This window comes from Falco biarmicus, chromosome 18, assembly GCF_023638135.1.
Source record: "Falco biarmicus isolate bFalBia1 chromosome 18, bFalBia1.pri, whole genome shotgun sequence".
Classification (NCBI taxonomy): Eukaryota; Metazoa; Chordata; class Aves; order Falconiformes; family Falconidae; genus Falco; species Falco biarmicus.
The window spans coordinates 3641419-3663643 of record NC_079305.1 but is presented as its reverse complement, the minus strand read 5'-3'; the positions used below and the strand labels follow the sequence as shown (position 1 = coordinate 3663643).

Genomic DNA, 22225 nt, shown 5'->3' with positions numbered 1-22225 from the left:
TTTTCTTAAAAAAACCCCAGCAAATTAACAAGAAAAATCAGTGGTTACATGGAATTTTTTCAGGAAAAACACTCCTTGAAGAACTTCAGCCAGCTCTGGAAATAGCCTTCGCCACTGGTTTTATTTGGAGGTTGGCAGGCAGTTGCCGTTAAACTGTTTTTGACACAGAAAATAAATTACCTTACAAAGCCCCCAACTTAATTCAGTTTTAAAATGGTTTTGACAATTGACTGCTAATGCAAATTTAAACTAGGTTGGCTTTGCTATTTCCAAGACACCCCAAAAATTCCAAATGATAATGTTTTACACGTATTTGAGAAAAACAGGCAGTTTTCCCTCGCATTCAAGGGACAGCAAAGTCTTTTCATTTCTGGCTTGAGCAGAGGGCTCTTCTCCACTGCTCTTGTTTGCTTTTCAAGGGAAGAGAAGCTTTGGGGTGTGAGGTGGTCAGCCCCAGGCTGGTAATAATTTGAGTCTAATAGTAATTAGACTTCTGAGTAATAAGAAGGTGGAGTTGTTTGCCTGGACTGACTCAGGCACTCCGAACAAGTTCTCAGGTTGCACCCGAGCTTTCCTTCCATCTCCCAGTCTTGGGAGGGGAAAAATGCTCATTTCCTTGTAGAAGAGGTACAGCTGGAACATCTGTTATCCCCATTCCCCCAAGCCTGAGGGATTTCTTTCGCATCTTGCACAGAGAGCTGTCTTACCAGTGTTGTAAGTTACACATAAGATGCAAACCCCCCCGTCCAGCCATTTACCATCTGCAACCCGTAGCAGCCTGACCCTGTGAGAGGTCTACAACAAAACAGCACCAGCGTAGTTTGGGCTGAGTATCTCGTCTTTCCAAGCCCGTGCAAAGTGATCAACAGCACATCAGCACGTTGCAATGGAAGCACCGAGAAGTAGCAAAGAGCCAACGACGCGGTGTGATCTAACCGGGCAGCCGTTAAGCATCCCCCCGCAGAAGCCCCTCTCACCTATGTGGCAGTTGTACATCCAGATGCGCTGCCCATCGTACCGGCTCCTGCATTTCATCACGTTATTTGAATAATCTGATTCAGCGACTTCGTAGTTGGGGTTGATGACAACCTAGGGAGTGATGGAGAAACACAGCACAAAGTTACTGAAAGGTGGACAGGGTGTGACACTTGCTAGGCAGACTGAGACGGAATCAGCTTTTTCATTATACCATAATATTTTTTTTTTTTGTAACGGAAAAAATTAACTCATTTTGCAAGAAGACAGAAACCCATTAAAGCCAGATCAGGATCACACCTTCCCCCAGGCACCAAGACATACCCTCAAACACCTTCACTCCATTTCTCACACGATAGCAGTGCAGACAAAAATAATTTCCCTTCCCTCCTCTCCAGTTTAAGCGGCTGTTTTTAGAACCAAAGACTTCTCCCCCCCACTCCACCCACTTGCACAAACCAGACTGGAGGCAGAGTCTTAACTCCTCATGCAAACACAAGAACAGCACCGTTTGATCCCCAAATGAAGCCAGCGTTGCTTACGAACAGCTCAAAAACTTAGTACAAGACAAACAGCGGGATGCTGCGCCAATACAGAACGTGAGATGGAACACGATGTCAGCAGCGCACGGGTTGGTAGATAAGGACTATCCTGTCTATAGATAAGAATACTAGATAGATAAGGACTATCAAGTGTTGGCTGGATGTGGATTTCTTAAGACTGTCATTTCTGAGCTGTGGTTACTGACCCTGATTGTTTTCACTTCGGGGGGAAGTATGTGGTATGGTAGCGCTTTGCTGGCCCGTTAGGTTAATTCTTTATCTTTTAGGTACCTTGGGAACATAATCTCTTCATAATTGGAAGCTTATAGTACTGTAGGAGATGTACAAATAAACTAGTTACATTCTTGACATCCCTAATGGGTAAGCTAAAAAGCACACAGCAATGCCTCAAGTCCTGTTTTTCTCCCATACCTGGAAGAGGTAATCGCCCGGTGGGACATCAGTAATGTCGATCCACTGGCAGTCGATGTCATGACGGTACACGTCCCAGCATCCGACCGTGATCCCCTGTTCACCAAAATTGGCACATTCGTACTGTTTTTGCACATCTAGATGGAAAGAGTTAAAGGCATGAAGTGTTACGTTCCCAGCGAGTCAGGCTGGGAATTTCCCACCCTTGGACATGTCAGAGGAAGACTCAGTGGAAGACAGTGAGAAGCTACTGGCGCAGTATTTTGGGTGAGATTTAACAGAACCGTGCCTTGCTCAGCGTCTTGTATTGAAACACCTGCACTGCTTAACTGCACAGGAGGAGCTGCTGCCTTCCACACCTCGGCACCTAGAGGCGTGTTTTGAAATTTCTCCCTTTACAGGAATCAGAAAATGTACACCGAGGTTTCCAGAGCAGCTCAGAGTAAGGATGTAAGGAGCTGAGGGCTGGAAACCTCAGCATATGGGGCCTTCAGGGATTCTCTTATACCTGCAGAGATCACCCCAGAGATACGCAGCCCCCAGGACATCAGCAGCATCTCCGAAGCCAGGCACCTGTACGGGGACAGCGATAAATTCCCAGCACAAAGGGCTCTGGCAGATATACCTGCTTCGCACTCGGTGTCTTCCAGGCAGAAGCTGGCTTTGTGTCCTTCAGCCACCTTGGTTCCATTGAGGTTCAAGAGGTCGTAGTGGGTAAAAACCTCCATGCTGTGGTAATGCCTGCAAGGCACAGACGGGGAGAATTACCTCGAGGGAAAACAGCCACCCCTTTAACCACCAGGTCTGAAGGGCTGCACTGTCGACCCCAGCAGGGGTGGGCCAGTGGCTGGGCCACGACGACTCGGATGTGAGTAGCCCAGCCTCGGCTTTTTGTGTTGTTGCATCCCCTGGGCCAGGCATTTCACCTCCCAGCCCCGCGGGGGGAAACACACGACAACACATGAAGTGCTACGGACCAAGCGGCGCGGCAGGAGGTAGAGCAAGAGAAAACACAGCCAGGAAATATTCCCTTGGGCGTAATCCTTGCACAGCGCCATCACCCATGCTGCCTTCATGCTGGCTCCTGGCCTGGATATTTATTTACATATCAAGTGCTAAAGCTTTTCCAGGGGAGAGCATGCCCAAGCCTTCGTAGGACCACCCCATGCTTTATAATAGCAAGGAATGGGGTGGGGGGGTAAATAAAAATCAAAGCCATCATTCAGCCAGGGCATCGCTTCTAGTGGCCCTGTCGTTTACCGCAGGAAATATTTCACCTTCTCCTTAACAGCCTGCAAACAGCCCTAGATGTACCCAAACCGGCAACCTGGCTATTTTTATTTATTTATTTTTAAGCAGCAGAATGTAAATTTATTGGCAGAAAACTTCACGACAGATGGAACCAGCTTCTCTCCGAGCTCGCACCGCTCGGATCTAAACAACCCGACAGCTGGGTTCGCACACGGAATTTTAAACAGGGAAGTGTTAGCAGCAGCTCAGCCTGAGCCGGGCTGCCGGCACGAACGCTGCAGCGCTGCTGGGTGCAGCAACAGTTGGGGGAGAGCACACGATCTGCGCTGCAGACCCCTACCCAGCGCAGGCTACGGCAGTTTGGGTGGTTTTGGACCCGAGAACATGGACCTTTTCTATGCCGTGCTCTGGTTCTGCAAAAACTTCAGCCTGTGCTTCAATCCAGCTGAAGTCGGTGAGACTTGCGGAGCGGGAATCGGATGGAAATACCAGATTAGAACAATTTGGGTGCTCCGCATGGTCACGGCTGGGTGCACACCCGTGCTGATGCAACAGGTTGAATTTCATCCCAGTTTTGGAACCGGGAGCAAAGTCCCAGCATGAGCACGTTGTGGCAAACGGGGAAGCAGCTGTGGGTGCTGAGAGCTGAGCGGGTCCTTACACCGCTGCACAGACAGGCCCCAATTCAAAGAGCCATCACTTAGGAGTTAAAAAAAAAAAAAAAGACAAAAAATGTGCAGATATCCTTTCCTTTCCAGCTGTAAAAATAATCATGGCTTAAAAACTTCCAACCACCATTACTGCAGCATCACTCTGCACACGTATTTACAGATAAAGGAGGAAGGATGAGGGAAGGGGAGGAAATTTTTTCGTTGGGAGACTGGGTTTCTTCTTACCTCCTCCTGCCTTTCCCCTAACCAAAAAAAAAAACCCCACCTGCCAGAATTTAATCGCTTTTCACTCCCTGCTATAGGTCTTTCCCTTTTCTGTTCTACTTCCACATCAAAAGCCAACCAAACAGAAGGTCCCAGTGATGGAGCAGGGCAGCTAGGAAAGAAGAGGCATTCTGCAGTGGCCGAGCTGTTGACTTTGAGGCTGTCTAATTTGGCTGCCTCTGATAAAAGTTTGAGGTTCTCAAGTTTGACTCAGTTTCTGAAATATGTCTGAATCATTCAAAGAGGTGTTTACATTCTGGTGTTTACAGACTGGAAAGATTGAAGAGGAATTGAGTTCATCCTCCTCCGTATAAACAGAATCCAGTTTAAAGCGCACAGATGGCTCTCAGCCTCTTCCCGATCCTTTCCCAGCCTCACCTCACTTACACAGCCTCTCCCAAATTGCTCCAGGTGCCCTGCTTTGTGACAGTGCTGTGCTCAAAGCCCTGCGGTCCCCACGTGTCCCCCCAGCCCCTTCCCAACAGGGCTGGGAAGGCAGATGCTCCGCCGCTCTGCTCCGGGTTTCCTCCTCCCCTAACTACACCATTGCCTATTTACCTTTGGTTCTGTGCTGCCGAGGCATGAGCTGCTGCAAATATTGCACCAGTGCCTCCCGCTGCAAATATTGCACCAGTGCCTCCCGCTGCAAATATTGCAAACCAGCCCGTCCGCAGGGTCAGTGGCCACCACGGTCTGAAGCTTCAGACTAGCGGCACTGCAGCATCGCAACGCTGCTGCGCTGCGTACCTACGCCTCTCGCCTCGCTCATGCTGTTGATGAAGACTGTAAGGGACCGTTAGGTTCGAGAATTTATTGCTCTGATGTTTTCACAAGGCGAAAGTTTTAACAGCGGCAGGACAAGAGCTGTGCGCTGCTGGTTACTTAGCTCCTTTTTACCATAAATTAGAGAAAAATCAAGCCTGTAACAAGCCATTTCAGAAGCAAAGCATCTGGATGGCTTGGTTCCAGCTCCCTTTCCTCCTCGTGATTTACTTTGGCCAAAACTGTCAGTTTCCCTCTGAAAAACTATGCATTTATGGGGGTGAATTTACTGTTTGTCAAAAAGAAGCACAAAACTAGCTCTCCCAGCTGTGCACAATTTAAACGCAGCCAAGACGCATTAAAGAATAAAAATAAAAATGCAGAATTGCAGCGTGTTCTGCAGTCCTTCCCCAGGTGAGGGAAGTGGCTCTGACGGCTGCATCTCCCTACACACCGCAGGTACACAGGCACACGCTTCCGTCTGTGTACGTACACATACCCCCAGGTGCATACTGCCCGTGCATATACATCTCTCCCAAGAAGAGCTCCGTCTTGCTCGTATACCAGTTCTTCATTACAATTCCTACTCTAATTAGCTGGTTTCTCTGCTGTCAGAGGATGAGAGCTGCCCTGACACCCATCGCAGCTCCCCAGCCACCGCTCCAGCCTTTCAGCGCCATCACCCCGCAGCAGAACATCCCCCACCCCCACCCCCCGGCAGCAGAAGGGGACGGAAGGAGGCACCGACCCCGTGGCACCCACCGGTGACAGTCGTGCCAGACCCAGGCGTGGCGGCCGTTCTTGGGGCGGAAGTCGGACTGCCCGTTGTTGTGGATCTGGGAGGAGAAGCGCAGCAGGCGCCGGTACCCAGAGGTGATGGAGGTGTTGACGGCCGAGCTGGCCAGGCAGTTCTCCTCCAGCGCGCACTGCAGCATGAACATGGGGCGGTCCTCCAGGTAGGCAGTCTGCTCCACCAGCTCGGCGTTGAGCACCAGGTCGGGGGCAGCTGGTGGGTGGGAAGGAAGGTTCAAAATTAACTGATGGGTTTCTAAAAAAGCCCCACGAGGGTCTGCCAGAGACGGCAGCCAGCCCCTTCCTTGCACTGTTATTTCTCAGCCCCATCAGCAGCGAGTTGCCACTGTTTTGGCATATCCAAGGCACAGCACGGGCCACGCCATTTCTCCTGCATATCTCGGGGCAAACAATGCCAAAATGAAATAATCTGAGTCACTCACTCTCCGAGCAGGATACACCAGCACCAAAACGACCACCTCCTCTGGGACAGGAGACATCGGCTCCATCGTGACGACAGTGGGCCAGGGACATCTCTGTCCCCGAACACTTGACGCCGCTCATGACTACGTTGTCAGCGCTGATGTCTCCGTGCCAGTACCAGGTTTCCTGGGAAGAAAGGCAGAAAAAAGCATTTCACACACTCTTCAGTGTTTAGTGGACTTTATTTAGTGGAATATTTATCCCCCTGTAACTTGCGTTCTCCCCTCTTGTGATGATCAATGCACGGAGACAGATTTCGCTAAAGGATGCTGGAGCAGAGGAGATGAGTAACTTGGGGAATGAGCACCAAATCTGTTTAAGCAGAAAGCTGGTCGACACAGGGTTTAATCCCAGTCCCATATCCCCTGCCCCACACATGTGACCAGCGCTAAACAAAACTCTCTCCTTGTTTCTGCGCTGGTTTAAATCTCTGCTTGTTTTTGATCCAGCTGTAAACTCGCTTTTCCACTCTGCTCTGCCCATCCAGCTGATGAATTCATCCTCAGGCTGGTCTAAGTCATCTGGGCTGTGCCCCTGGGAGGGATGCCCAGCAATTAAACCGCATCTGTCCTGTGACATCTGTGCACTTGGGAGGACCACGAGTAGTGCCAGGGCGCCCGCTCGTACAAGGAGGGCAGGCAGAACTAACAGCCCTGCTGGAAATGCCGGTGGAAACAAGGCATTTGAGGAGTAGCGGCACTAACAGGATCTGCATCTCTGGGTTTTGAGGGGGGGGATTCACAGACGTTCAAACCCCGCTCATCTTCATCACCCAGTTCTACAAAACTCGTCGGAGCAACAGAAAATTAACTCCTAATGTAGCACCACTCTCAAAACTAAGCACAGTACATCCTGGTGAAGCTGCAGTCGCAAAATTTTGGAGAAAGGAAGAAAGAAAAAGAAAAGAAAAGAAAAGACCAGGTTTGTTAACGTCAAAACTGGGAGCACGTTTCCAGGAAAAGAAAACCCATCTGTACCATTGCTTCCATTGCAACAGGCTGTTTGTTAACCCTGTTAGCAACACTCTTTGCACACCCGCACACAGGGCTGCCCTGTTCTACACAGTGTAGCTTTATGCTCATGTAGCTGGTGCAGCCGGCATCCGCATAAGGGCCTTTTCTGTTCTAAATACCAGAAGTCTCAGCTAAAGGAAAAAATGTCTTGTTTCTTGCTGGACTCTCAGGGCTGTGTCAATAGAGCCAGGCAGCTGGAAAGGCCAGCGTTCAAGGGACGTGGCTGTCCTCAGCTCTTGCACTCTGCTTGGCAGCTGCGCAGGCAAATCAGCTGGAGAAACCAACTTGTGCTGGGGGAATTGCCATGCGAGCAGCATGGGCAGCTCCAGCTCCGACCTCCGAGGTACCTGACCCCAGCGTGTCCCTCAGGGGCCTGCAGATCCCCTCTTTCTGGCCACGGAGAACAGTTCAATTGGTTGGAATCTGCCCACGAGCCCCAGCATGTCCTCCTGGATCCTGGCTTGGTCACTCCATACACTCATTGCGGGACCGCGCTCGCCAGGTAGGGTTTGAACTGTCCGTTTCTGCTGACAGCCCCTCCTCCACAAGCAACATCCAGCCCCGAGGATGCTGAGGCTATTAGTCACGTCAGGCCCTTATTGCTCCTGCCAGACAAACGCGGCAGGCAGAAGGCAGGGATGCTCGTTCTCAGCGGGTTTAGCCAGCAGAGCCAGGGAGCACCGAGCAGGGCACGGCCTGGAAACGCAGCAGAGCTGCCTGGACCCTGGGCTGGGAGAACTGGGAGAATGGGGGCAGCCTCTGTGCTCTGCAACCACATCTTCCTCGTTTGTCCAAGTTTTCAATTTCCGGAAGTTGTTTGGGAAAAAGTGTTTTCTTTTCAGAACTGATCTAAGGCTGTTTTCTGTGCGCAGGTTTCCATCTATCTAAACAGACATGAAGTGGACTTATTCAGCGGCCGTTTGAGCCCAAATTTCCCCAAAGCTGCTGGCGATGGCTGGTTCTCAGCCCCCAAGGGGCTGCAGTTCCAGAAAGCAGCAAGGCAGCAAGCTCTGGCAATGGATTGCTTTGTCCTAGGGAGAAACCACTTTATTTTACGAGCCCAAATCTCCATTTTCCCAGTCTCTGGGAACTGCAACAAAGGCCCTGAGGTTATATATTTCCTTTCCAAAAAATCTACCATTGCACCTAGACCTGCCTGCCCCCTCTTTCACCTTCTGAGCCTCGGGGGGTGTATCAAATAAAAAAAGAGGCTCTTGCACAGGGTTATTGGCCAGCACCAGCTACTTACACCTGATGCCATGTATCCATCTGGGAAATGGATGGGAAGCTGCTGCCCTCTCTCCTTCCAGCTCTTACGGTCGCTGCTTGCTTTCCTCCAGCCAGCACAGCAAGCTGCCATTCATCGTGCCAAAGAGCTTTGCTGGGAAAGAACACTTTATTCCTTTGTGGTTATCCCCAGCTTGTTAGTTGGTAGCTTTTATCCCTTTATTAAGTGCCAGTCTTAGTTGGGTGCAAGCAGGGAGGGTTTAGGGCATCTGTCATTAGAGGAGCAAAGAATACAAACAACTTGGGGAGCTGCACACAGCTCCACTGCACGGCGGTGTACACATTGCACCGAGAAGTAACTACGGAAGCAAAATCAAATTGTTTTCAAGTGATCTGACATCAGGTTAAACTTGGCTTCCACACTTCACTCAGCCTGAGAAGTTCAACTCCCCACTGAGTCGGGGAGGGGGAAAAAAACTGCATGTAACCACCAGCCCCAGTGAGGGATAAGGAAGTCAGGCTTCCCAGGAAATCTGAGCCATGAGCAGGACGAAAACAGCAGCTTTGTCCAGAGCTGCAACAGCTCCTTCTGCTCCGAATTTCCCCCAACTGTTACACAATGAGCTTTAACCTTCAGAGCCTCTCCAGCTAGTGCCTTGAAGCCGAATGCCGTGGTTTGGGTGGGTTTTTTTCTTCCTTATAAGCCTTCCTCCTGCTCGGTAGCCCTTACCCAAGCACACATGTGCCACCACATCTGAAACACGCGCCGGGGAGGGCGCAGGGACTCACCTGGAAGGCATGGCTGGCGAACCCCAGGCCCAGCTGCCGGCACACCACCATGGCCTCCACGGTGCTCCAGTTCTCGCTGCAGACGGTGCCCCATTTGAGAGTGCCGTTGCGCTCCATCAGGACCTCCACCCGGCCCTCGTAAGGGTTGCGGCCGCCGCTCAGACGCAGCTGCGGGATGTAAAAATGTAAAAATTCTTAGGCCAATGAACAGCACAGCAAACTACAGCGATGATGCAGCAGCTGGGCGAGCAGCACTCGGGGTCTTCTCACGGCTTAATGCCAGCAAGCCCAGAAGCCTCAGGTCGGCTGCTAGCAGCCTGGTTAATGCGGTCTGGTTCACCTCCCACCATGGACACGAAGCGGTCTAGCCAAGCCCAGCATCTGAAAGTATGATGTTTTACTCTTGCAGCTGCGAGAGTAACACACTCCCTATGGAAGTTTCCCTTCCCCACTCCCTCTAGACCTCTGGCAAGAGCATTTACTCAGAGGAACCTGCATCTGGTTCATGCAGTTGGTTTTTAAACTCCACGTGGCAAAGATGCCAGCAGCACCTATGCCAGCAGCCACCCAGGTGCCAGTGGCATGAGGCACAAGTGAGATCCCACCACAACAGGGATGTGCGCCAGCTTTACAGGGCACAGGGGGCAGCTGAAGCGGCACTCCACCCATTTTATAAGCCTCTGTCATGCCAGGAGGATGCTCAAAGGGAGCATCATCCTCATCTGCCCTCCTGTCTAATACAACGCAGATGTTGAAATTGAATAGGCATGGCTTAGTTGAAATAATTCCTACCCAGATGCCCTGTGCTGCATAGCAAGGGAGGGCAGAGGATGCTCCAGGGTGAAAACACCTCGCCACGCTCACTCGCACCTGGATTGCTTGGCTTCTCACCTGATTCTGGAAACCCATCGCTGGAACATTACATCTCACAGCAGCATCTTCTTCGTGGTTACAGCCCTGCGACTCCATGTTGAACTTGCAGTCCGTGACTGATTTTTCAAAGCCCGTACAGTCAATTTCGTTTAGATGAATTGGACCCATGCCTTGGGGAGGAAAAGAAGGAAGAAGAGTCCTTACCTTCTGCCCATGCTACTGTATGGTGAAGAAATATCCAGTAACAGTATATTAATACATTGCAGACATCACACTGGCCTCTAGCATTCAAAACACAGTAACCCTGAAAAAATGCCAGTGATTTCTTGTTAAAATAAAACAAAAAGCTGCAAGATTATTAAATAATTTTTACCGTTACATTCTTTCCAGCAGTCTCTGGGACTCAAGCACACAAGAACTGCAGAAAAAGCCAAGTTTCCATTGTTATATAATTTGCAAACTTCAGCTGTAGGAATTCGCAAATTATGACCTCTTGGCTGGGTCTGTATGCTGGAATCTGCTCCCAGTCAAGCCCTGACATTTAAATGGGTCATAGACACGTTTGCTGGGGCAACAAAACATAACACCACAGGGACGCGTGAGAATTCAAACAACTCTGGGGCAGGTGTGTGGTACAGACTCCAAAACCAGTGATGGAAACGAGAGCGGACATCATCTCATGCTGCAGAGAATGATCTCAAGGTGTTGGGAGCCAAACTGAATAAGCTGGTTCCTCCCTGGGCAAGTGACAGCAGACAACTGTCATTTCTACCGAAGAGGCACAGCAAGAGGAGATATGAGGAGACAATAATCCTCCCTGCAAAGCTCTCGGGTCCTGTTCCCAAACTGAGCCCAAAGCTGCTTAGAAAGACATTGTGGGGGGATGAACCGGAGCTTCCAGCAGATGATCTTTATCAAGAACCACCAGAGTCTCTCTTGGAGCCCATATAATCCGTGAGCAATTGCTGATGGAAACACACCAGACAGTTTTGACGGGAGGTCCTTGCAAGTAGCAGATGTAGAACCTCTGGGCTCCAGCAGTTTCTAGGAAGCTTTCAGAGATGGGAGGCTGTGGATAAAACCACTTCTGAACTTTGCTATCAACGTGCTCTCTCTGGACTTGGTATAATCAAAATGCTGGCAGCCGTGGTGCTATGACCTGCGGGTGGCTTGCTCCGCTATGGCCCTTGGCCAGGCATTCGTGTCTTGGCTGGAGATGTGCCCATTGCTGGTCAGCAGCCAGGAGCACCACAACCATGGTGGTGATGCAAGGGAAGAGCCACAGAAGATGTTTCCAAGAAAGCAGCATCCACCCACCGATACCCTCCACCAGCTGGAAGAAGTTGGCCAACCCCAGATATTGGTGTCCAGCTTGGAGTTCCCCTCGTTGGCATGCCGGAGGCCAGGCTGCCCAATCTGGGGAACGGAGGTAGAGGAGCAACTGTTTTCTTACCATTTCTGGCACAACTGGTGATTCTTTGTTGCTGCAACACTATTCTCATTGTAGCGTGAGCGACGAGGGCTCTGCAGAGCGCGTGAGCCGTACCTGTCTCAAAGCATTGACATCAGGCAGAGAACAGACGGTGTGGAGGTGACACCCCGGCTGCTGGCTCCGTTCCTCTGCACCCAGAGGTGACACAAAACGCTCCGGGTTCGGCAGTGGCAGAGCCACCGGCCGGGCTCCGACCGGCAGCCTCCTCTGCACGTGCTGCCTCCCCACAAAGCCACTGGAAAGGAAAATTCTACCCAACTTCAAGCTGCTCCTTTTGGTTCGAAGCAAAGGGCTGACACTGGAAGGCTGGAAAATTTAATGGTAGGTGGGATCCCTTTGCTTACGAGGCTTTTCCTACTGCCATCTGGAGCTGCTCTAACTCCGCATGGCAGGCAGCGACCTGTGACTCAGAGCTCTAACCCTGGGGGACAGTTTAATGATCTGTCTGGTGAACCCCTCACCTCCTCAGACTGCTGCTGAGGCACAGGGAAAACAGAAAAGGTGGGGGGGAAATAAAATGCTCCCTAGCATATTTCCACGATGGCGCGATAGAACAAGTTAGGACCTACCCTGGAGTCACCTTCTGACAACAGCAGCAAGAACAAAAAAGCAGAGATGTAAATGTCTTGGGTTCAGTCTTACTTACAGAATTAATTTGGCTCTGGCCACTTTTTGCATCTTAGCACATCGGTCAGCCCCGTACCTACCCATCACACAAGATCTATATGATGCGGGAGCAGACTCCTAGGCTGAGGCCACCAGGGAATACGTATCTAGCCTTTTTTGCTTCCCTTTTATTAAAATCCTGTTTGTGGTCTACATCTGGAAACGCTGACGCCGACCTAGTCATTTTGCAAGCTGCTGAACAATTCTGATAGGAGGAATGCCTTGATGCTGACCAGAACTGGAGGGTGATGCACCAAGAATGCAGGATGGATCCAGTCTGACATTCTCCACTGAAACAGCCTGACAAAGCCGTACCAATGAAATGATGAAGCAGAGAGGGCAAGGCCACGGCACCGATCCACGGAACCCCGGCACGTTTGCTCTTCTCGGAGAAATTCTTTTATGGCACACAGAGGCAGCAAGTGCTGCTGTCCCGGGCACTGAACTACAGCCAAACTGCACTGCTGTACGTGCTGAGATATGGTGATAAAAGCTGTATTTCCTCCTATGCTGTTCCCTTTAGCAGAAGAACAAGATTAGGGCTGTATATCCAACGTACACATTCACCTACTGCTTGAAGTTTTATTCTACGTTCTCCTTTCAAGGACGTTGCAGTGGACAACACATTCATGAGATCTGGGAGTATTTTCCTTTGGACAGACTCTTGTGTAGATAGGGGTAAATTGTTTAAGCTGGGTCTCGGCTGCCGGTTTATAAAAGGGGGAATAAATCACCCTCGGCATACCCTGACCTCCTTGTGGTAGGCACTCGTCTCCCACAGGTCACTTTGTCTTAACTGGGACTTGCAGACACTGCACACCGATTTAACACGGAGCCCATCTGTTTGCGATTTGCCCCCTGAAATTAAATCTCCAACGCAGCAGTGACGAGACTGGTCCTTCAAATTAAGGCTTTGAACACACAAATTGACGGGAGAGACAGCTACAAAACAAAGCACAAACACATGCAAGGACACAGAGCTTAACAGCTGCGGGAGTCCCCTGTGCACTGGGAGCGTGGAGGTGAGTTTGGGCCAAGAGAGCTCCTTTTCCTACCGCAATGTGACAAGTCGGCTGAAGGCTCAGCATCCCAAAGGATGCTTTTGACAGGGTGCACGGATTGATTGCCAGTGTTTAACGTTAAAATAAAGGAAAGCGGGTGGGAATTGGCAGCCGCTGCTAAGAGTTTCCAGGCTGTGGCTGCAGGGGATGGCAGGGAACGGCAGGGAACGGCATGTTCTCCTCCCAGCTGCTTCTTCCCCCCACCCCCAGCGATGATTCTGCCGTTTCCTACATCCAGCTGAACACATCAGCGGCTCCCTGCATCCCACCGCAAGATTTTTGTGGCAAATCCAAACAGACAGGTCACATTTTAAAGCTTTCCAGACTCTGGACATCACCACTGTGCTTTACACGTGTTGTTACTTTCTCTCCCTATCTCCAAACCACGCTGGGCTGAAGAAATTCCACCAGCCGTTCATTGAGTCGCATAATGAAGTGTTTGGTTTGGTGTCATTTTCTTCAGGGTTTGCACTACGGGAGCAAGGTGTGTGAATCAGAAGGTGGTTTCAGAGGGCGTACATTAGGCTTTGAGTTACCATTTGGGATCTAAACCACCTCCCAAATACAGGAAATCCAAACCCAAATCTGGCTCTGAACTATTCAAAAGCCCTGCTGTTTATAATGGGCTAAATTAATGTTCTGGTCTTAAGTTGGGGAGTGTTTGAAGTCTAGATCCAGGACTCGTTTTTGCCAGGAACCTTCTAGTAATGCATTACACGATGATGTGGGTCTAGAGAACTCAAAAGAGCAATGGATGTGATAACAAAGCAGTAATTACTGAAACAGCTGTCTGAGGGAAAGGTTGAACTCATCACCACTAGACTTCTTTCAAGGAATCTTGAATATCCAAGTCACATATTCCAGTTTGGCCTCAAGCTCCTGAGCTCAAGAGACTTATTAAGGGTAGAGAATAAATGCCTGGTCCCTAAAACAAGCATCCCAGTAATACTACGCTCATACCCGAGTCATGAAAGGGTTCTTGGAGGCAGACAAGGCACAAAGGGTCCCTGCAGCGCTCGTTGCTCTTACCTTGCCCTAGTCTTGCGCCCGTTATTGCTTCCTTGGCGCTCCCGAAGCCCAGCTCTCGGCACACCACGCTGGCTGACACCAGGTTCCAGTTATCATCGCAAACTGTTCCCCACTCCCCGTTTTTCAGCACTTCAACTCGTCCTTCGCCAGTGTTGGCTCCCCCTTTCAGCCTCACCAGTGGTTGCTGGAAGACACAGACAGAAGCGGTGTTAGCGCTGCCCGGGAACGGAGCACCCTCGCTTTACACCTCTTATTTACGGCACGTAGCTGCAGGCAAGTTGTGGCCCAAAACGTATTGTCCCGAGGGACCTTAAAACAAGTACCACATAATGCAAAAGGCTGGAAGTGTTGGATGAAGGGAGATCTTTATCTGCTAAGGCTTATAGTATGCATAGACATGCGTTTCTCACATCCCCGTATGTGGGCAGAGAACAAAAAGAGACATCTTACAGTTTTAATACTTGGATTTAGGAGCCTTTTGCACCCAAAGAGCTCTGCAGCAGAGCGCTGCTGTGCACGGGAGTGGCTGGACACGCAACAGCCCAGTTCTTGTACCATCTCTCTCGGGAGCCTTCTAGAAGGTTTGGGAATCGCACAGAGCCAGCTAGCGCGCGGCTCTCGTCCACTTGCTGCCTGTGGTTCAGCCACTAGATGGATTCATTTGCCCTCCAGCCAGTGGTCCTGGGTTACCCGAGGAGATCAACACGGAACTCAAGCCACGTAAAACCTATCTGCCTGCTGCAGTTACAACTGGTGGAATAAGTGAGCTGGCAAAACGCATTCAGAAATACACAGCTGAGTAGCAGGGCCAGTTCCATTTATTTCTGTTCTCTATTAGTCACCAACTACTCATCACTGAGAGCTTTCCCCAGTACCAAGCAGAGAGAGCTACCAGTTGCTGCTGCACCCAAGAGATGCGTTGCTGCAGTGGGAGCAGAGTTTTAGGCACAGGAACACCACGTGATTTGTGCAGAGTCCGAGATTAAAAAAAACCCAACACCTTAACTTTTAAAACTGGAAGCATATACAGTTCTGCAGGCTGGGGTCACATGAAGGACATGTAAAGCCCACGCAAAGGCTTAAGGAATTACTTGGCAGCGTGCACGGCTCAGCAGATTAGTAATGATTTACAAAACCTTTCACCTTTGAGACCTACATCCTGCAAGCTCTGATGCAGAGAAGACCCCAGGCAAGCAAACCACAGACAGGACCGCACCGCTGCCGCAGTGCCTGCAGGTGATGCCTGGGGGCTTCTCAGGTGTCGAGAGAAAGCCCATTCCTAAAGTCACAGAGGTATAGGGCTGGGGGATGCAGGCTAGAGCCAAGATCCACAGCACCTAACACACCTTGCAAAAAAATCCTCTCTAACCCAGCGTTAAGGGCCTCTGGACCCTGAGATCGCCCCTGTATCCTAAGGGTGCACGTACTTTACAGCTGGAGAACTTCCCTTAGCATCAACTTCAACCACATTTGCTGCAAGTTAAGCTGCTCGTTCACGTGCAGTCACCCTACTGACACTGAGAGCAACTGTCTCCAGGGTCATTTTATAGCAGCCTTTTGCAAATCTTTGCATTTTGACGCTACGCTCAGCCCTCCCTTTGCTAAACAAACACAGCTTTTTCAACCTTTCCTGTAGGCCGTGTTTTCCCAGTCTCTCGGAGCATTTCTTTGCAGAAGACACAGAGGTAATGGAAATGCCAGCTTATTTCCCTCAAACCTCTATGGGAGAAACAACCCAGCAATCTTTAAGTGACTGTGAAACAGCAAAACCCAGCAGCAGCTGGGCACGCATTCAGTTGGCTTGAACAGAACAGCCCAAACAGAAACGTGACAAATGTATTTTCTTACTACTTGCTCCCAGCCCTGCCAGCTGCGGTGGCGAGCCAGCCTCCCACCCCTCTGAGCCGGTAGACGGAGGCAAGATCCCACGTATTTGTGAGGATAGAAACTCGGCTGGGCTGGTATCGAGACAGCAATACAAAGAGGGGACATTCACACAGCAGGCTGGTTCGAGGCTCTGGGCACACACGTGTTTGTGCCCTACAGCCGAGAACTGATCCTGAATAGTTACCCCTGCAGGTTTTTCCTACTCGGTTGGATGCTGCTCCCTACTCACCTCCTGCCTGAAGGCTTTTCGGAAGCCACTGTGGCTGCTGGGAGCAAAGGCACGGCCGGGGACGCAGCTGACTACCGCCGGCATCCCATTCTCACACGTTGCGTTCTTCTCTGCATCCACATTGAGGTGATTGCCCAGTTTGCAGCTGGAGATATGAGCCTCATTCCCATTGCAGTCCATTGAGTAAGCCCAGTAATGCTGCTTCCTTCTGCTGGCAAACATCCTTAAAGGAATAAAAGGGAACAGCAAAACAAAAGTTAGGAATCCTAAAAACCGCACTGATGTAGCTACATTTGGGAAAAAAAAAGCCCACCTTGAAATCAAACGAGGATTGAACAGCATTATTTGAAGGTTGATCCATTCATACGCACAATGATGCTGTTAAGGTGTCACTTGGGAGTAAATAGGTCATCTCCTTAAGCTAAAGATCAGCGTATGAATCAACACTGCAGCTAGAGCAACAATTACGTGCTCGAAGGAGACACGCATTGTAGAGAGCCCTACGCTATGTCAGGGTCGGAGATCAGTTAATTCAAAAGGGCCTGTGCAAATAACGCTGGTGAGTTCGGAAGACCTCTCCTGTAAACGAGCTGTTCTCTTTGCTGGCCATCAGCTACCAGCTGTGAGAAGATGGCAGACTGGGAAAAAGCCACGGCTCTCCGGCTTCTCTCAAAGCTGCAGTGTTAACAACTGCAAGCCTGAAAGCAATTTCCGAGTGTGAGAGCAATTCCCTTGATGACATGTTCACAGCAGAGGAGATTGGCAGCGGTTCCTGCTTCTTCCTCCCAAACTGGAGTACTTGCCTGGAGGTGCTCCAGGGACTCCTAAGGGGGAAGGGGCACGTGTGATAAATGAGAAAAAGTAATCCAGCTTCATCCTAACTGCACTGCAAGGCTGTCAGACGACTGTATCGGAGCTAAAATAGTCAACGAAACAAAAACACAGGTCAGATCTTTATCAAAAGGAAGATGTTAGAAGTTAAATTAAAAAGAAGTCAAGGCACAGCGGAGCCAACGCCCTGCTGTGATCTTGACGTGGCTTTGTGAGATCCCTGTGCTGCTCCTTATTCCAGGACTAGCTGCCACGCAGCCCTGGCAGTTGCAGGATTAGCTGTGATAAACGGCATAGCAAGGTGGGTGGAACTTGCAGGGAGAAAGAGCAGCCATTCTGATTAACTGTAGCACGTCCCTGCGGGACAGAGAGCCCGAGCAGGACCAGGTAAAGGGACAAAGAACCTTTCGTAGGTTGTTGGTTTGAAACTAAACTGGGCAGGTCAAGGTTTTCCCTGCTGATACCCTTTGGTGGTCCTGTGTAGGCTAATTTGCACAGCCTCAGATGCTTGCGGGGACCACCTTCTCCCCTCCTTCTTGCCAAGCTGTGCTGACAAGCTCAGCAGTCGTCTAGGTTCATATGGCTCGCGGCCACTGACTAATCCTTTCTGCAGCCAAATTTCTCTGGGTTGAGGTTAAGGCCAAATACAGCCGGGCTGGAGATAGAGATGCAATTGCATCATGTGATGGGGAGCAAACGCTGTGCTGGAAAGGACAGAAGATGGGGCAGGGCTGGGTTTTATCCCACGGAGCAAGGACAGGCAACCTGGGTAAAACATTGGCTGTCAAACTCCAAGTCTGTCAAACCAGAGCTGTCGGGGACCCTGAATCAGCAGAAAATGTAGGGAAACAGAAAAAGAGAATAAAAATTTTAAAAATAACAGTAGTAAAACCAGGGGGGATGCAGGCAGAAAGGGCCAGCCACTTCTCAGCTAAAATACCTGGTTCAGTTTGGACCAAGCCTTGAAGATTTTTCTTCCTTTTAATTAAAATACCCAGAGTACCACATGCCTACCAAAAAGCCATGAAAGCCTCTGCCCTCGGACTGCTGGAGCTCAGCACCCAGGTCCCACCTGAACATTAACTGCTCTCTCGGACTGCCGAGTGCGGGGCAGACTCAGGCACGCATTACGCACTGGAAAGCATCTGGAGGTGCCTGTGCCCAGTGACACCACCCCATAACTCCCAGCGAGAGCCAGCTCAGCCCCACCACCCTTTCAATCTGTGTGCTCGGTATGAAAGCAAGAACCCGAAGGAGTATTTTCACTGAGGGCCCTCTGCAGACATGTGCGGAGAGCTCCATGAACTCCAAAGCAGACAAGAAACACAGCCTGTCTTAGAGAAGTAATTATGGGGAAGCCTTATAATAGCAAACAATGACCTCACCCTGGAAATTTCACAAGGCATTAACATCTGGTTGGTATTAACAGCCTTTGGTAGGCTGGGGAGAAATAGCCAGAGAAAGCCCCACCTCATTTCCCCAGACCAAATATATATATATATAAATAATAGGGGGAAAAAAAAGTAGAATACAGATGACCGTTACAGACAGAAATTCAGGGCATTCTTGTTATTTACTTTTTAAACACGGAAAGAACCTCTCTCGCTGGCTTTGCTATAAGCCAAGAGCAATGTTGCTCAGATCAGAGGTGTGAGCAAAGTCGTGCTGTGAGCAATTCTAGGTCAAGCTGGATTCCAAAGCATTTCTACTGGTGAGGAGAGATGGACTTTCATCACATAAGCTTTAAGCAAAGGTGCAGGTTAAGCCCGAGGGCTGTGGGAAGCGGCTGAGGGTTTAGCTAAAGGGACCTTGCTACGCAAGAATGCATCCGAGAGGCCTCGGGGAGCAGAAAACAAATCGCTACACATGTATAAACCAGGAAAATTCACCCAAAACACACTGCACAGAAGGTGGTGAATTCCTCTTCAGGGGTGTGAGCATAAAGTTTCTACCCTTGAGAAATTCTTCAAGCATTTACTGAATTTAACAAGTCTGCTGTCTTCAGCTTCAGGGAGGTGGAAGAGAAGCCAGACCTGCCACCTTCTGCCAAAGCCCTTCAGATCCCGGGAGGATCTGATATTTTTTTTAAATTATTTTTTTATTTATTTATTTTTTTTGCTAGGGAGGACCCCAACCATGACCCATTTCTACTGCAAGCGCAGAAGCGATTAACCGCCTCACACATCTAATCAGGTTGATAATGCTATGAGCAGACTGGTTAAACTGGGAGATGCTTTTTGGACTGAGGCTGAACAAAGTGTCCTGGAACTGCTGAGCTCCTCCATCCGTCTCTGACAAATCACCAAGCTGTAAGGCCTCCAGAAGGCATGAGGGTCCATCCCTCTGCCTTAGGCATCTCCGGTCACAAACTCCTACTCTCCCCATCAGCAAAATGCACTTAACGCTGCTCTTCTTTCTCAACCAGAGCAGGAATCGGGAGGCGGAGTTAACAAGCCATGCCTATAGAAAAACCACTTTGAAGAATGAACAAGAACGTGGAAACAACACTGAGATTTATTTCGTTTCCTAACATAAATCGTGCTGTCAACTGCAGAGTCTAAGTTACATTCAGGAATAAAACCCTGGCACTGGGACAACAATGAACTAAGTTGTTTTCTTTCAAGCAAGATCCATCTGCAAATCATTTCACCTCCCACCATTGTGCAGAAGCAGAGTATCAGCTAGCTCAGCATGCAGAGCTGCAGTTTGGGGGGAGTGGGACTGGCGGGGATGTGGGAAGGGGGCACTGGAAGCCCTGACCAGCAGAAACCTGATTCCAGCCCGTCTCCCAGCTGCAGAGCAGGCACGGGAAGAGATCCGCCTTTGGGAGAACGGTATTTACAAATTAGGGAGAGCAAAGCCCGAGAAATGAGAAGAACGTTTCTGAGGCTTCACATTCACATGGAACGAGGATTTATTTCAACTGACCAGCCAGAGCTGAACTCTCCCCTCTCCAAGACAGAATGTGAACAGAAGGCGCGTGGGACAAAGCAGAGAGCGGTGCTCTCACGGCCCAGGCGAGCAGATCACAGTGGTCATCATTCCGGTACCTTGATCATGAAGCAAAGATCACTTGTGAAGCTCCCAGCCCAGAACTGGGAGGTTTCCCTCACCAGCAAGGCTACCAGCATGGTTCTACATGATGCATCTGCCCGTAACACAAAGCACAAAGGCAAACACCCCAGGGAAGAGCACAGCTTTCTGAAGGACGCTAACCAAACATAACTGTCTAGCTGACAAAATTTTACAAGTCTCTTTCCTCTAATAAAATGACATCCCATCTTCTTCCAACCCGGGATGACATTCAGCGTATTTTCCAAAATATCTTTCTGCGGCTGCAGGAGCCTAGCATGCCGTTACTGCTTGCCAAAACCAAGTAAAGGTGAAGGAGGTGTTACGAGGCACCGAGGTTACTGAAGCAATCTGTCTGGCTCGGCAGCAGAGACCTCCACACCTGCTATTTGTCAGCACCGCATATTCCTAACTCCAGCTCCAGTCAATGGGATGGTCAGCGTTGCTGGATATTATGCCAACCAACTGTGCTTCAGTTTTTTCCATCCCTACGTGTGCTATCGCAAGGAACAGGACAATTCTTCTGAGGAGCGACTGGGTTGTTCAGCCTGGAGAGGAGGATGCTGATGGGAGAGACCGTATCGCTCTATACAGCCATCTGAAAGGAGGCTGTAGATGGGGGGGGGGGGGGGGGGGCAGGTCTCTTCTCCCAGATAACAAGCCAATGGACAAGAGGAAACAGCCTCAGGGGAGGTTTAGATGGGACATTAGGAAAAACTTCTTCACTGGAACATGCTTCCCAGGGAGGTGAGGGAAATCACCATCCCTGGAAGTGTTTAAAAAAAAAAAAAAGATGTGGTGCTTAGCAACATGGTTTAGTGGTGGACTTGGCAGTCCTGGGTTGGACTTCATGATCTTAAAGGTCTTTTCCACCCTAAATGATTCTATGATTACCAAGCACCCTTTTATTTAAGCAGATGGCTCCAGCTGCTAAAGTTAATGCTTTTCTTGGAAACACCACAACTGAAAAGCAGGAAAAATCTACTTTGTCTTACTACAGGTAATTTATCCAGCCCTCCTGCCTCTGATGCAGGGGATGGGAATCTCGGAGATGAGTTTGAGGGAGACATGTTGCAGTGATGGAAGCACACACACCTCTAACTGACAGCCAGGGCAAAACATGAGGCTGCCTGGCAGCAATTATAAATTCGCTACTCATCTCCCCAGGAAGCCTGAAAACAGAATTCCACTTGGGTTATTTCTTTTATCTTCTTTTGTGTTGCTATGTGGCTTTACGCTATTCCAACCTAAGGACCACTTTGATTGATCACGTTCTTGCTAATGAAAGAAATGAAACGTGGCCAGGCAGTTCCAGAGAGAGTTTTCCGAAGGAGCAATTGCACAGGCCAAAAGGAGCAGGCAGGAGAAACACAACTCCTGCCTGGAGAATTCAGTTCTCCCCCTATCCAGTTGATGCTTTCCCACTCCACAGGTCACAGTGTAGGAAAGAAACGAGACGGAATTTCACTTAAACTATTTTGCATCTGCTTTAGGGTGTTATTTCTAGGGAACAGTGTAGGAAGAACCATGTCTGTGACGAAGGCTGGTGACAAAATGCAAGCTGAAGCAACGACAACAACAAAGACCAGAGCTCCTGGTTTTCAAGAAACGGGAAACACAGCCTAAACCGATCAGCTTGTAGCTCCTGGAAGACACAACATTCCCCCTATGGATCACTGTTTTCTTCCCTCACTTTAAAGCAATCTACAATTATAGGAAGAAAAAGCAGCACTGATACCATGCTCCAAACTGCATCCCTCTACAAGCCCCACCTCGGACGCAGAAGCAGCATTGGGAAGAGCAGCGCGGAGGCACTACTGACATTTTTAGCTCAGCGCGGGTTTAATGGACAGAAAAAGTCATGCAGCTGGAGATGGCTGGCTG

General features: G+C 49.8%; 1 protein-coding gene across 16 annotated transcripts in view; it reads right to left on the bottom strand.

Moving 5' to 3' along the window:
• LOXL2 (lysyl oxidase like 2) overlaps positions 1–22225 on the bottom strand; it is a 62789-nt gene that overhangs the window by 4328 nt on the left and 36236 nt on the right. For all 16 annotated transcript variants that reach the window (XR_008826000.1, XR_008825999.1, XR_008826001.1 and 13 more), the window contains 9 exons: positions 16439–16661; positions 14323–14506; positions 10093–10244; positions 9202–9369; positions 6133–6298; positions 5660–5903; positions 2575–2690; positions 1950–2086; positions 978–1089 (listed from right to left, as the gene is read on the bottom strand). Coding sequence is in view for 12 of the 16 variants with exons in the window: in XM_056362994.1 (XP_056218969.1) it covers positions 978–1089; positions 1950–2086; positions 2575–2690; positions 5660–5903; positions 6133–6298; positions 9202–9369; positions 10093–10244; positions 14323–14506; positions 16439–16661 (1502 nt within the window). In the remaining 4 variants the exon portion in view is untranslated. The remainder of the gene's footprint in view (positions 1–977; positions 1090–1949; positions 2087–2574; positions 2691–5659; positions 5904–6132; positions 6299–9201; positions 9370–10092; positions 10245–14322; positions 14507–16438; positions 16662–22225) is intronic.